General features: G+C 33.3%; 1 protein-coding gene across 1 annotated transcript in view; it reads left to right on the forward strand.

The window, feature by feature from the left end:
• STPG2 (sperm tail PG-rich repeat containing 2) overlaps window positions 1-13,303 on the forward strand; it is a 517,945-nt gene extending 504,642 nt beyond the window's left edge. Inside the window, exon 17 of the mRNA XM_088020218.1 lies at window positions 13,156-13,303. Coding sequence (XP_087876344.1) covers window positions 13,156-13,303 — 148 coding nt within the window. The remainder of the gene's footprint in view (window positions 1-13,155) is intronic.
• The last annotated feature ends 2,919 nt before the right edge of the window (window positions 13,304-16,222 follow it).

Consider the following 16,222-nt stretch of genomic DNA (forward strand, 5'->3'; position numbering starts at 1 on the left):
TGGTGTTAGTAAATAATGCATCAATTATCGGTTCATTAATTGTAAAAAATATGTTAATGTAAGATAATAGCAATAGGGTGACAGTAGGTGTGGTGTATATGGGAACTCTTTGGCAACTTTTCTGTAAACCTGAAATTATCCTCAAATAAAATGTTTATTAAACATTAATAAAATTTCTAGAATTTATATAGGCACATATACATAAATTCATTTAAATTAGAAATTATAATGGCTGGGCACAACTGAGGAATGAAGGGGGCAATGAGTAAATATGAGGAATCAGAATACAATTCAAAGTGTAAACACACAATACAATTCAAAGAGATAAAGAGATGGCAAATACTTTGAAAACTTGAAAACATAGAGAATATTCCAGAAAAACAAGAGTAACAAGAATAAAAATAAAAATTATAATTTGCCACTTTTGCAAATAGAAAAAAGTGAAAAAATATGTGAAAATCTCAATAGACTCAGAAAACAATTTGATAAAATTCATGCCCATTTATTGGAAACACTCTTAACAAGAGATAAAAGTAAACTTCCTTAATCAAATAAAGAAAATATTTTTAAAAAGCCATACTTCAGGATGAACTATTAAAAGCTGTCCATCTATGATTGGGAATGACCCAAGTAGGCTAGTATGGGAAAGACTTTTCCTCTACCCTCATATTCTTGCTAGGGCCTGTGAATTAAACTGACAAAAGACAGATTAATAGGAGAAAAAGCATACACATTTTATTTGATATATAAATGGGGGGGGCTTCATGGAAGGAAATGAATACCCCAAAGAAGAGATTCTTATATATCATTTTAACAAAGAGTGATAAATCATGAAGATATGACAAGACAAAGGAAAAAGGGCTTTGGGCTAGGGGCAGTAAATCGTGAGAAAGTGACTGGGAAATATATTGAGAAAACTAATGGAAGATAAGGTTATTTTAGCAAGGTTTGTTTGTACAGATTCATTTCTATCACTGATGGTAAGGTTGTGCCTCTCTTTCTGAAACAGGGAGGGTACCTTTCTCACAGGAAATTTATAACCTGAATTTAGGTGTAAAGGGGAAGGCAGAGAGCCCTGCCTGCATCTGCTATTTCTAATCAAAATGCCAAAGTGACATATTTTGGGGTGGTATGTTCTGATCCCCTATTTATAACCACTGTTATAACCACTGCAATTTAACCTAGTACTGGAAATCTTCATCAATCCAAGAGGGGCAGAATAAAAAAGAAATTAAGAGTACGAATAATTAGAAGAAATAAAATTGCAATCATTTGCAGATAATGTATTGTATATTTTAAAGGTCCAAAATGATCTACACATAAGCCACATTAATCAATAAATGATTTAGCACAGTTAGTGAACAAAAATGTTATAGATATCAGCAACAGGTGGTTAGAAAACAGCATTTTTAAACACCATTTTGGTGCCATCAAAAAATATAGGATACCATAAAAAAATCTGGTGAAAGATGGACGAGATCTCTAAATAGATAACTATAAAAAATTATTGGGAAAAATTAAATATGACTCACGTTGAAAAATATGTTTACAAAGTGGAAGTCTAAATATTTGGAGCATATCAGTTTTCTCCCATTGACCTTCAAAGTCAATGTAATCCCAATTAAAAATCTCAGCAGTTTGTGTGTGTAAAAATTGACATGCTGACTTCAAAATTTATATGGAAATTGATAGCCAAAGCAATTATGAATAAGAACATAGCTAGAGGATTTACATATTCGGTATGTTTTATATTTATAAAGGCTACTATAGGTAAGGTAGTGTGGAAAATAAAGAGACAAAAGAAGGTTAAGAACACATCTTACAAATAAACTCCTCTTCATGATAATGTAGTACACTGGGAAAAGTTGGTCTTCTCAGGAAACAGTGCCCATTCAATTGGCTTCCCATATGGGAAAAAAAGAATCTTAACTGCTGTCCTACATCACATATAAGATCTATTTCAGATGTATTATAGATGTCAGAATGAAAAGTAAAAACAGAAAAGATTCTAGAAAAGAAGATAATAGGATAATATCTTCATGAGCTTGAGCTAGTCAAATGGTTTTTTAACAAGACTTAAAAATGCTAACTAATAATGAAAGTGATAAATTGGATAGCATTAACATTTAGAACTTCTATTGATTGAAAGACATCACTAAAAGAATGAAAAGGCATGTGATAGAGAAGGGAGAGGATACTTGAAACCCAAACATCTAGAAAGGAACTTTTACACATGCATGAAAAAGGGCAGATAACCCAATTTAAAATGGACAAAAGACTTGAGCGGGAACATTTTTAAAAAGAGAGGACATCCAAATGGTCATAAAGAGATGAACAAGTACTCAATTTCATCATAAGTGATAATCAAATTAAAATTACAGTATTATACTACTTTATTCCCATTAGCATGGATAAGGTGGGAAAAAAATCATGTCTTGTAAAAGACATGATGAAAAGTGAAACTCGCACAGAATTTGGAAACCGTTTGGTAGATTCTGTAGAACTAAAAGTACAGATAGTTTATGATCTAGCAGTTGCTCTTCAAGGTACATCACTAAGAGAAATGTATATACATGTGTACAAAATGACATGTATAACGATGGATAGTGGGCACCATTTCTAATTACTAAAATTGGGAAACAACTTATAAATGGCCATCAGAAGTAGAGTGGATAAAATACATTATGGTGTATTTATCAAATGAAATGCAAGAAAGAATCAGAGTAAATGTTATAAACAATCACGTTGATCTGCATCACAAGCATCATGTTGAATGAATGAAGCCAGACACAGAAGGAGATCCTCTATGCGATTCCATTTATATAAAGTTTAAAATCAGGCAAAAGTGATCAAATGTAGAAATCTTAGAAGTCAGGGTACTTGTGACTTGCAGGCTCTGAAGTGGATATGGGGAATTGTGGGGGAATATTGGGTGGGGGAATATAGGAGCCTTCTGGAGCACTGGTAATGTTTGATTTCTTGATCTGGGTGCTGTTTGTACAGCAATGTTCACTTTTTGAAGATTCATTATGTTATACTTTTTGTGCATTTTTCTCTATGCTTTAATAAACATCTACTTAAATACATAGAGAATATTTAAGAAGATTAAACACATGTTTAGTATGAGTTCCAGGAAAAGGAAATAAAGAAAGTGGAGAAGAGATATACAAATGATCTCAGCTGAGAATTTTCCAGAAATGAAAGAGGACCTGAAGTCCTCAGAATTTTAAAACAAAGAGAAGTAAAACCTCTCAGGTCTCTGTGTCAGGCTTAGCTTTAAGTACTACAGAACAAAACAGACAACAACTTCTACTAAGCTATACAAGAAATAAAGCAAGACGCCAAAAAAAGGACATGATATGCAAGTTTAATAGGTAGAAAAAGCAGAGAAAGAGGCTGTGAAATATTGGGTTTGGGGAGCAATGCTGAAATCCTAAATGGGTTTCTTACTTGAGGTAGAGAATCAGATATACAGATGCAGGTAGGTGGGTAGATGTGGTGGTGTGGGGGTTGACAAAAGAGAAGAAAGTAAGGCTTCCTTCTACAAATAATTGTAGCTTATCCTCTGTAGTTAATGGGTCATTCAGTTGCCTGTTACTGAATTGTGAGGTGGTTTGCCATGGTTTCATATATTGAGGATGTAGAATGACTATATACATCAATTTGTTAACATGTATCATTTGTACTCTCCCTCTCTTTCTCTGTCTCATTGTCACTCTCCCTCTCCCTCCTCCCTTCCCCTTCCTCTCCTTTCCCCTCCTTATACCCTTAGTAAAGGAAACATAATGTTGCCTTCATTCTCATTCTCCAATTATTTGAAAGAGAAAAATATCAAAGGACCATACTATTTAACAAGACTGACAGTCAATAGAAAGAACAAACTCCTCTCCAATACTTGTAAGGGTGTAGGATGGAGTTAATGCAAATAGACTCGATGGTTAGGAGGGAGGAGCCAACCAGCCCAATAATACAGATTTTACAGATCTCTGGGAGAAAGATAAATCTGAGGCTGTCTAACATCCAAGCTGACATTGTTTAAAAGAGGCATACTTTGAGGCACATGGAATAAAATTGAGTAGAGGACAGAAGACTTCTGATTCCAGGGGAAGAGGAATTGTAACCAGAATATAGCAAAAGGACAGTTGAACCCTTGAAGTCATAGAAAAGAGAGTATGTTTTGAGTTTAAATTTTGTTTCAACGCTTGTTTTGAAAAAATTCCAACTCCAAATAATCAGTTAGCACATTGCATCATTTGTGCTTTCTCTGTCTTTTTATTTTTCTCTGTCTCTCTCTCTCTTACACATTCACTCTCAAACATGTATATATGCATGTATTCATACATTATTATTATTGTAGAATTATATATTGTATAACCATTTGAATTTACCAAATATCACAGTCTTTCATCTTTAAATACTTCAGCACGTATCTCTGACAACAAAGATATTCTCTTACTTAACAACAAAACAATGGATCAAATCCTCGAAATTTTATATTGTTACAATGCCATTATCTCTAATACAGTCCTTATTCTAATTTTTCTACATCAGTATCATCTGTTGTCTTTAATTACCACATTCGTTTAGTCTCCTTCAATCTATAATAGTTCCTCAGTCTTTCAGGTCATTGACCTTTTGGAAGCTATTCAGTAGACTTAGTTTCAATGCTTGCTTATTCTTTCTTCTAAATGCATACTTCTAATCACTATCACAAAAGTTATCAGGCCATTGTCCTTTTATCCTTCTCTGGAAGAGAACAATGTAACACATTTTGTGTTTTTAATATCCCACTGTGGCTTGGAAAGCTATTCAGCACCCCAGGAAAAATATAATAGTTGCTATTTTACCGAACATAAGAATAAAAGTACCGTAATGACTCGTCCTGACTAAAATGTCTTAAGCAACGTGTTTTACTTCACGTAATATATATTATGTTATTATGTTACCATATTATTTATAATTTCATGAAAACTATGGACATGGCAAATTAAAATATAGCCATTTTAACTTTTATTTCATTATGAGTTTGAGAAGGAAAACCCAGCTTTTTAACATTGTATTGACTTTACCTCAATTGTAATTCAAATTTCAAACACATTCATCATAATTTCAATGAAATGGCATATATAAATTGTCCTTTAGTTCAGATTAATTTTAAATCGGTTTTGCAAACCACAGATCACAGAATGTAAAAGTCTAAGTGGACATTAGGTGACTCTTGGCTGCAGACAAGTAGTTTCAGATACTTTTGTATTCTGAAAGCTACTATCTGAACATGGTTTCAATGCAGATCAAATACACTTAAAAGCCAGCTCATATTCATTCTAACGTCAGGTAGCAAATGCTTGGAATACTAAATAACTGTTTTCATTTCTATATGGCAAGGATGGCAGTCTTTTTACTTCTCCTGCTTGCCTATGATTCAAGAAAAAGCAAGTTGTTAATTAGAAGATGTTTGTGCATAGTTAAGAATGTATGATTATGTGTCGTCATCCTTATCACTTCATTTTTTCACCCAACAGTGTAATGACTGCTAGAGTTTAGCTCTTTGATCATGTCACCTCTTCAGTGTGATTATTTGAGCCATTAGATTTTGTTTCTCTCTAGCTTCCTGTTAAATCACCCCATTTCTCAAATATCATAGTTTAAGATTTAATGTTTAACTTAGATTCCAGCTTTTTAGTCTTTTCCAGATCTAATCTGTCTGTTCATATACTTGTTTATCATTCTCCTTCTGCAATTTACTTATAGCATTCGTGATTTTTAACCACTTATTTTATGTGACATACCATCCTCAGCTTCTAAGTTCATATTTTCAACAATAATAATATATAGATGCATTCTTGAACAGTTTGCCATAGATGTCTTTTTTTATTTAACTTATATTAAAGAGATGAGATGAAATAACATTTAAAAATACTCTAAGAGGAGGATTTAATCATGTTAGACAAGTTAGAGTTTAGAACGGAAACATATAGGACATGACAACCTTTGAGTTTTATAAAAATTGTTTCCACCCAAAATTTTGTCTGTCAAATACCATACCTGAATATCTCTATTTTAATCATTATGGCTATTTAAATTATTTAATCTATTATAAGGCAAGCTTTTTCTCATTATTGTCATTATTAAAAACTTACCAATCTATTTTCTCTTGTCTATTCTTTCAGATGAATTTCAGAATCACTCCACATACTTTTAATAGACTTTTTTAAGAGTAGTTTTCTGTTCATAGCAAAATTGAGTGGGAAATGCAGAGAGTTCCCATATACTCCCTGCCCCATCCCAGTCTCCCTACTATCAACCTCCTCCATCACAGGATACATTTATTACAATTAGTGAACCTACACCGACACATCGTAATCACCCAGAGTTCGTAGTTCACATTAGGGTTCACTCAATGCTGTAAATTCTCTGGGTTTGGAAAATTGTATAAGAATATGTATCCATCGTTCTGGTATCACACAGAACAGTTTCACTGCTCTAAAAATTCCTTTGTGTTCTACTTATTTATCCCTACTTCCCATTTATCAGGGTAATAACCACTTATCTTTTTACTGTCTCCATAGTTTTGTTTTTCCACGATGTCATATGGTTGGAATCATACAGTATACAGTCTTTTAAGCTTGGTTTCTGTCAGCTAGTAATATGCCTATAAGGTTCCTCCATGGCTTTTCATGGCTTCATAGCTCATTCTTTTTAACACTGAATAATATCCCATTGTCTAGATGTACCACAGTTTATTTATTCATTCACCTGCTGAAGGATATTTTTGCTGTTTCCAAGTTTTGACAATTATGAACAAATTTGACAATTATAAACACCTCTGTGCAGGTTTTTTGTAGACATAACTTTTCAATGCTTTTGGGTAAATACCAAGGAGTGTGGATTGCATGGTAAGAATATGTTTAGTTTTGTAAGAAACCACAAAACTCTCTCCAAGTGGCTGTACCATTTGATATTCTGACCAGCAGTGAGTGAGTTCCTGTTGCACCACATCCTTACCAGCATTTGGTGATGTCAGTTTTTTGAGTTTTGGCCCTTTGAATAGGTACAAAATGGCATCTTGTTGTTTTAATGTGCAATTCCCTAGTGACATACGGTGTTGAGCATCTTTTCACATGCTTATTTGCCATCTGTATATCTTCTTTGCTGAGATGTCTGTTCGGATCTTTTGCCCAATTTTTAATCAGATTGTTCAAGTGTGAAGAGCTCTTTGTATGTTTTGGATAACAGTTCTTTATCAGATATATCTTTTGCAAATATTTCCTCCCAGTCATGGCTTGTCTCCTCAAGTTCTTGACAGTGTCTTTGGCAGAGCAGAAGTTTTAATTTTAATGGAGGCCAACTTATCAGTGATTTCTTTCATGTGTCATGCCTTTGGTGTTGCATCTAAAAAGTTACTGCCAGAGCCATGGTCATCTAGATTTTCTCCTAGATTATCCTCTAGGAATTTTGTATTTTTGCATTTTACATTTAGGTCTAGGATACCTTTTTAGTTAATTTTTGTGAAGGGTGTAAAGTCTGCGTTTAGATCCACGTTGGGCATTTGGATGTCCAGTTGTTCCAGCACCGTTTGTTGAAAGGCAGTCTTCGCTCCATGGTATTGTCTTTGCTCCTTTGTCAAAGATCAATTGACTACACTTGTGCGGATTTCTTCCTGGGCTCTTTATTCTCTTCCATTTATCTCTATATCTGTTCTTTCATCAATATCACATTATCTTGGTTACTGTAGCTTTATAGTAAGTCTTGAAGTTGGATAGTGTGCATTTTTTTAAAGCTTTTATTTATTTATTCATGAGAGACAGAGAGTGAGAGAGAGAAGCAGAGGGAGAAGCAGGCTACCCGCTGAGCAGGGAGCCCGATGCGGGACTCGATCCCAGGACCCCGGGATCATGACCTGAGCCGAAGGCAGATGCTTAACCATCTGAGCCACCCAGGTGCCCCAATGTGCATTTTATTGATAGTGAACAGTAGCCATGTTTTAGAATCATATAGCTAACTTTACAAAATGACCGTGGCAACATTCTATTTTTTCCTATATTGAGAATAATTTTTAGAACATTACCAGAAATTTTTTCTAAAAAATTTGAAAGACTTTATTGGCATTCCTATTATATAAAACAATAAAATGAAAATCATGTCAGTTACCAATTTGTGAAGAATCAGAAAAATTGCCCAAAAATAAAATCCTAGACCTGGTATGACTTGTCTTTTCTTCTATTTATTTTAATTCTCCACTTTTTAAAAAAAATGTTTAAATATTTAAATTTGCATGAGCCCACAATGTGAATATATGATATTCCATATCTTTATATTTATGATAGTAATTTGCTTTTTACAAATCTGATTATTCCAGTACCAATAACCTTTGAGTACATCCTTTTCCTGTTGACTTGAAATGCCAATTTCATCATATGCTAAATGCCTATGTTTATTTTAAGCCTAGCAAACTACTTTTCCCCTGAATTTACCACCTGTTTTTGGACTTGAGCCACATTGTTTTAAATATAAAGACATATTATTTTATAATATCTGGTACCATACCAGCTCTCTAAATCTTTCTTAGGTTGGCCTTCAGTTTTAGACCTTCAGATCCAGAAGCCTTTGGGGAAAGGAATAGAGGGAACTGGTGGGGTGAATAGCCATAGAAAGAGTTTCATTTATTTCCTCTGCTATGGATAAAGCCTGATACCTCTACTCTATTTCTACTTCCCAAATTCAGACATAGTAGTATCTTGGCTTTTGTCTGAATTCTAATGTCAGAAATAAAATTGGCCAGGGGCACCTGGGTGGCTCAGTCGTTAAGCGTCTGCCTTCGTCTCAGGTCATGATCCCAGGGTCCTGGGATTGAGCCCTGCATCGGGCTCCCTGCTCGGCAGGGAGTCTGCTTCTCCCTCTCCCTCTGCCTGCCGCTCTGTCTATCTGTGCTCTCTCTCTCTGTGTCAAATAAATAAATAAAATCTTAAAAAAAAAAAAAAGAAATAAAATTGGCCATGCTCATTTCTAAGTTTGTTCTATGTACTGTGCCAGGATTGAAATTTGGGACCTCGCAAAACTATACTGACTCTCATATTTCCCTCCCAGCAATAACCATACTACTTCCTCATTTCTAGATCAAGAAAGACAAAATGTCAACTTCCAGAAGTCAATATTTTTTTCTTGGAATTGGGTTGAAGATGGGAGATAGGAGGTTTGAATCAGACCCTAAATGGACATTCAGTCCATTCCCATCACTATTATATCTATCAGTAATTCTTTGAAAATTTCACCAGATAAATGTCCTATCCCTGTTTGTCAATATTAACACCTGGTTTTCTATCTTCATGTATTTCCTTAGTCATTTCTATGGGAACAGGACTAAGAGGAACACGACCTGCCACTTACAGAGAAAAACAAACAAAAAGATATCAGATGGAGTTTTCCCTTAATTACATTTTATTTAATTTGTAAATTTATGTATATCTGGATTTATTTTACAATCCTTTTCAACTAGTACTATACATTTCTCCTTTTTTCCATCTTCCACTATTCCAACACCAATACCTCCATATGTCTTATGCTATGGATTTTAACCCTATTGTATTTTTGGGAATATTTCACTATCAGATACCCCCTCCCACTCTCAATTACAGGGTGATTCCCATTGTCTTTTAAATACTTTCAAATCTCGGGGCACCTGGGTGGGTCAGTAGGTTAAGCATCTGCCTCCAGCTCAGGTCATGATCCCGGGGTCCTGGGACGGAGCCCCATGTTGGGCTCTCTGCTCAGCGGGAAGCCTGCTTTTCCCTCTCCCTCCCTGCTCCCCCTGCTTGTGCTCTCTTTGTCAGATAAATAAATAAAATCTTTAAAATACATATATACATACATACTTTCAAATCTCTTATATATATATATATATATATATATATATATATATATAAACCAATATTTCCAGACTCTTCATTTACCTTTGACTATTTCTTTCTCTTTTCTATTTTTGAAGCTAGCTGTAGTGCTGTACTTCCTTACTTCTCAATTTCCTCCAATCTAGCTCATAATCACTTTAGTTTACCTCAACTAAGTTAACCAATGTGCTTCTTTTCTCTCAATATGAGGAATGTTTTTCAGTCTACTTATTAATAGATTTCTCGGCAGGGTTGAAATCTCGGTACACTCTCTTATATGCTCTTCTCTTGGCTTCCCTGACACACTACTCTCTGATATTACTCCTATCCCTCCACCTGCTCCATTTTCCTATCTTTTATACGCTCCTTCCCCATACATGGCCATGAATTTGGGAGTTCTTAATGGCTTGACCCTGGGTCCTTCTCCCGTGCTATAATCTCTCAGTAGTCTATTTGTACAAAACTGCCACATTTTCATCTTTAACCCCTTCTTCTCCCCTGACCAGCAGACTTGTAGAGTCTTCCCTCTTTCTGGAAGATAATTGTAATCTGAAAATCTCTTGCTGAGTAATTCTTATTTAAATAAGCAAAAATAAATAATTCCAATCGAAATTAGTGACATACAATTATTTTAGTAATTAGGTAAGTATACATATGATATTCAATATTTGTATAATAAAAACATTAATGCAAAATATAGTAATGAATAATTTTTCCAAAAGGCAAATCAGAAAATCATCTCTCACCCTCTTTTTAATAAACTTCAATGTTCTCTCATTACTTTTAGCACAAGTGCTAAAATTCTTAACCTGGCTACTTAGCTCTATATCATCACCTTTCACCATGCCTCCCTTCCTCTATACCACTCCAAGCCCACGGGTCTTCTTTCAGTGACTAGAACATGCTACAGGTCTTAGTGTCTGTTGGTCTCTGAGCCTGGACTGTGTCTGTCCATTTTCCTCCTCATTGTAGCCTAGGTAGGGTCTGTTCTTCCTTCAGATTTCCAACTTCCATCATCACTTCCTTAATGAAGTCTCTGATTGCCTTTGCTTAGTCAGGTCTTCTATTTGTCTCTATGTACCTCTCCTTGAGAGTTATCATTGTCTGATTTTATATTGATTTTATGATTATCTGATTATTGGTAGTAGATTTCACCAGGCCTGGAGTTTTGTCTTGTTTGTTGGCAATTTCACCATTAGACTCTAGTACAGTGCCTGGCATGTTGAAGGCCCTTGATATTCACTTGTGGAATGAATGAAAGGAGGAGTAAGTAGAATTTCCTGTTTTCCTTTTTTAAATCATGAAACATTTTGGATTATGACTGCAGCTTTGGGGGTAATTCTATGAATGTTGATTTGTTGTTCTTTTGTATTATTTTCTAAAACATTTTTATTTATACTTTCTTTAATTTAATAGTTATTTAAAATGCTCTTTTAAAATTTTTGAGTTTATACTTCAGCTTTATTTTGTTCTAATTTTATTATATTTTTCCTGAAATATATATTTTTTATATTATGAATAAATACTAGATGTTACTCAAATTAATGTTATTTTCCTTATGCTGCATTATATTTATTGGAATTGTATAAACATATTTCTGTTTGCTCAGGCTTTTGAAAGAGAACATGTATGAAAAATTTACATTTTCTGACAGCAAGGTGTGGGGATTGCCTGACTTTGTTCTCATATGCTGATCATGAAAATAATCTGCCTTTTACTTTTATCCTGCTGGAATAATATATCCCAGTGAACTTTCAGTGTTTCTGTAGACCACTAGACTGAAGGCTAATTTCACCTGCTCTGTTCCACAGTTCTGTAAATATAAGAATGAAATTTTATTTTTATGTAAGTTGATATAAAATATTTACTTTTGGGGAGACACTGTACAAGATAATAATAATAATACTTGATACATAATGTTTTTGATATGCCAAGCTTGAGATGCTTTAAACATGTGAACTCATTTAATTCTTAAAACAATACTACAAAATAATTATTGTTTAATCATCATTATTTTTTAAATGTGGAAACCAAAACACGGAAAGAGGTTAAATACGTTACTTAAGGACATACAGAAAGCAGATAGCAAGGCAAGGTTGAGTTCCAACCAAGAGCCCATGCTTTTAACCACTAAACTGTATTGCTTCTCAAGAACAAAGGCTACTTTATATACTTTAATTCAATTAATAGACCCAGAAAGTCTATATAAGATAGATAGTATTAACTCCATTTGAAAAAGAGGAAACTAAAGTTCAGAGAGGGGGAATAACCTTCCATAGGCCACAGACATTTGAAGTGTCTTAAGTTCAGGATTGCACTGAGATCTACTAACTATCCTACATGAAGCTGACTCTAAACCTATAACTATTCATCGTATCACATGCAGACAATGAAAACTATAAATCTAAGAATGCAGTATTCTCAACAATTTGTACTTATCCACTACTTATCTTAATTCCAACTTCTTTATGTATCCTGTTGTACAGTGTTCTTGGAGAGAGGGGCATGAGAACCAACAAAAGATACGTGTTGGTAGCACTTTGCTCAGGCTGGTACCCATCTTATAGGAGGTACTAAATAAATTGGTTGAATGAATATTCCATTATTTTTTTTTAGTGATCTTTTTGCAAGAGATTTAGTAAATATCCCTAACAGCAGTTGAAAATCAGACACTATTTCTTTCTTTCTTTTTTTTTTTTTTTTTTGGTTTTTAGATTTTTGCTTTCTCAATATTTTCATTGGTAAGTGGATGGTGAATGCAGAAGGACTTTATCTTGTTACTGCATGTTTGTAGTACCAAAAGATAGTTTTGGGCAGATGATATGCATTTAATCAATATTTGTTGAAATGATAAATGTTAAGAGACGGCACATCTGAGAAATCAATATCTACCTTCACTGGAAGCAAAATTTATTTTGAGAGTAAAGATGGTTTGATATTGATATGTACAAAAAACTATATCTTTTTAAAACATGATATAAGGTTTCACAAAAGATTTGGTCTCTCTGAAATATGTATAATCTTCAGCAAAACTATTAAACATGCTTTAGTTAACCTCATGACTTGTAATTATTTTATACTTTAAAGCACATTTATGGATATTAACCCTAGGAATCTAAAAGTCCACAATATTAATGAATGGTATTAGTAAGTTGTAAGTTATTCACATTAATGAGCTCATTATAGATTTATAAAAAGTAATTTTTCAAAGTTTATGAATGACATAATTAAAATATGCTATTCTTTTGTTCAAATATCCATAGCTCAGTCCATTTTTAAGACATTCTGTTCTGAAGAAAACATTTAATGTCACTCTACCAAATCCTTTCCTGATTAAGAGAGAAAACACTTTTACTATAAAACAAAAAACCAAACAAAAACACCCAGGAAGCAAAGTAAAATCTTCTAAATGGTAAGTGTGCTTGTTCTCACTAAATCATAGGGTTGCTACATTTTTACAGTCCATAAATTAACTGTCATACAGAATCTCTGAGACAGATAATTTTTTTCTTTCTTCAAAGCAATGCATTTGTATCCTTATTCTAGAGATTGGTTATGTTTATAGCCGCAGGGAGTAAATAACATATACTAGAGGCCACTCTGCATGCTTCTAGAAATAAGTGATAATCTGGTCAAGAATAGCCAGTATATTTTCATTTTTAGAAAGTCTGCTTTTCATTTGCCTTTAATGCTAAGATAGAAGAGTTACCTTAATAACGTAAAGTTGACAGCATTTCTTTTAATTAACCTATATTTTAAAACAAAGAAATCTAAAAAATAATGCCATGCTCTAGTCAGTTATTGTGAGATTACATCTCAGTGAAATATTTAGGCTTTTTCAAACAAATTGTATAATCAAGCAAGTTTAAACTAAGAATATTCCTAAGTAAATAGTTAATAGCTATATAGTAATGATTATCAGTGGTTTAGATTTTAATTTAGGTTGTTTTGGGTTTTTTTGTACCATAGGATGGGCTTGAATAATTTGATGTTACTCTATTCCAAAAAAGCTTGTTTTCATTTCAATATCCATACCACAAAATGGCATTATATTTCAGGAATCTACTGAGATTGTATTAATTGTTAGGGAATTAGATTCTAAAACAAAAGTACTTATTTAAATAATAAAATATAGAGTTTAATATCTGATAAATTGTTAGATACTTCCTGGAGTAGTAGATCAGATTTATCTAGATGTCATCAGAATTTATTCTTGCCACAGCCTGGACCTCTGACATCCATAATGGTAGCCACTAGTCACATGTGATTATTGAGTACTTGAAATGTGGCTATTTCAAATTGATATGTACTGTAAGTTTAAAATGCACACCAGATTTTGAAGACTTAGTTTCACAAAAAAGGGTATAAAATATCTGATGAATAATATATTTTTTTAAATTTAATACATGTTGAAATGATGGTATTTCAGATATACTGGGTTAAATAAAATATACTATTATGATTATTATCAGCTGTTAATTTTTACATTTAAATGTGATTATAGGCTCATATTTTATTTCTATTGGACAGTGCTGGTCTAGAACATCTATGTTTTGGAATAGTGATTTCATCAGTGTATTGGAAAACAATATCTACAATAATGGTTTATTTTCCGTTCCATTTCACACAGTATACTTTCACTTCTATTATGTATTTTGTTATGATGGAGCAATAGCCCATTAACTACTCATGGTCATTATTAATTATTAATATGTAGTAATTCTTTAAAGTGCAAAAATATGAAAACTATTTAAAACTACTGTCCTGACTTTTGTGCTATAAATGTTATAATTTTCAATTTTATAACTATTTTTTGATCCCATAAGAGGTTGTTATTATCATTTCTCAAGTTATATTTTTTAGATTTACCCATATATTTATTTGTTTCATTGTCCTTTATTCCTTCTTGCATTTCTGTGCTTCTCTTTGGGATCATTATTTTCCTTTCTAATAAATTTCTTTTAATGTGTGTTCATGAAGGTTTGCTATTGATGAGTTCTCTCCTTTTTTGTTTGGAATCATTTTTATTTCATCTTCATTTTTGAAGAATATTTTTACTGGATAAAGAATTAGAAGTTCCTACATATATTCTTTTAGCACTTTAAAAATGTCATTGCATTGAATAATGCCTTCCATGGTTTCTAAGGAAATGTTTTTCCTTTGGAAATGATGTACCTTTTCTGGCTGCTTTTTCAAATTTTCTCTATACATTTAAAAAAATTATTTTTAATGTCCCTAGGTTTTCCTGCCTCTACCCAAATCTTCTTTGGTGTTCACTAAAGTTCTGAATTGTGTAGGTTGATGTCTTTTTATTAGTTGTGGAAAATCATCACCCATTATCTCTTAAATTATTGCTTTTATAATATTCTCCTTTATATTTTGCAAATGAAATTACAGATATTAAATCTCTTTCATTACTGTGTCTCACGTATCTTGTATATTCTTTTTTTTTTTAAGATTTTGTTTATTTATTTGACTGAGAGAGAGCACAAGTAGGCAGAACAGCAGACAGAGGGAGAGGGAGAAGCAGACTCCCGGCCGAGCAGGGAGCCCAATGCGGGGCTCAATCCCAGGAGTCTGGGATCATGACCTGAGCAGAAGGCAGATGCTTAACCAACTGAGCCACCCAGGTGCCCCTTGTATATTCTTTTCTATATTACAGATCCTCTTTCCTTGCTGTACTTCAGGCTGTCTATTTTCTAACACTCTCTCTTCTAGTTCACTAATCCTCTCTTCAACAGTCCAATCTGCAGTTAAACCATCTATTGCATGCTTAATGTTAATTATTATATTTTAAATTCTATAATTTCTTTTTCATTATTGTTTATAAATTCCAATTATATGGTGAGATCCTCTATCTTCTCAACAATTTTGTTACACGTTTTACTCTACATTTATTTTAAAGGCCACAAACTCTGAATCACCTTTGGATGTGTTTTTATTGTCTCTTATTCTCTTAGTTTCTGTGTTTTGATTCTGTCCCCTGGCATGTCTAAGCTTGATCAAATGTTTTTCATAACTTATGAAAAATTATAGAGGAAATTTGATGCTTTATCTCATATTATCTTCCTCCAGACAGAACATCCTTTGGCTTTCTCTCAGGCATCTTATGTATGGGGCAACCAACTTTTCCCAGTGTGGGATTTTGCTTGTTCAGGATTGGACTTCATGTTTTTTGTTGAGTGTTGATCTAATTCCCATCAGGTTATGTTCCTAGTGTGTAGCCTTTCTGTAATCTTAACAGGAAGCCAGTGATAATCACTAAAGTTCTTCCTCTAATATTTTTATTTCACTCTTTGAAACTACCAATCACTCTGTGCAACTGCCTAGATCTT

Source organism: Eumetopias jubatus, unplaced genomic scaffold (genome assembly GCF_037043125.1).
Source record: "Eumetopias jubatus isolate StellerSeaLion01/CBP00866 unplaced genomic scaffold, mEumJub1_p1.0 scaffold_2, whole genome shotgun sequence".
Lineage (NCBI taxonomy): Eukaryota > Metazoa > Chordata > Mammalia > Carnivora > Otariidae > Eumetopias > Eumetopias jubatus.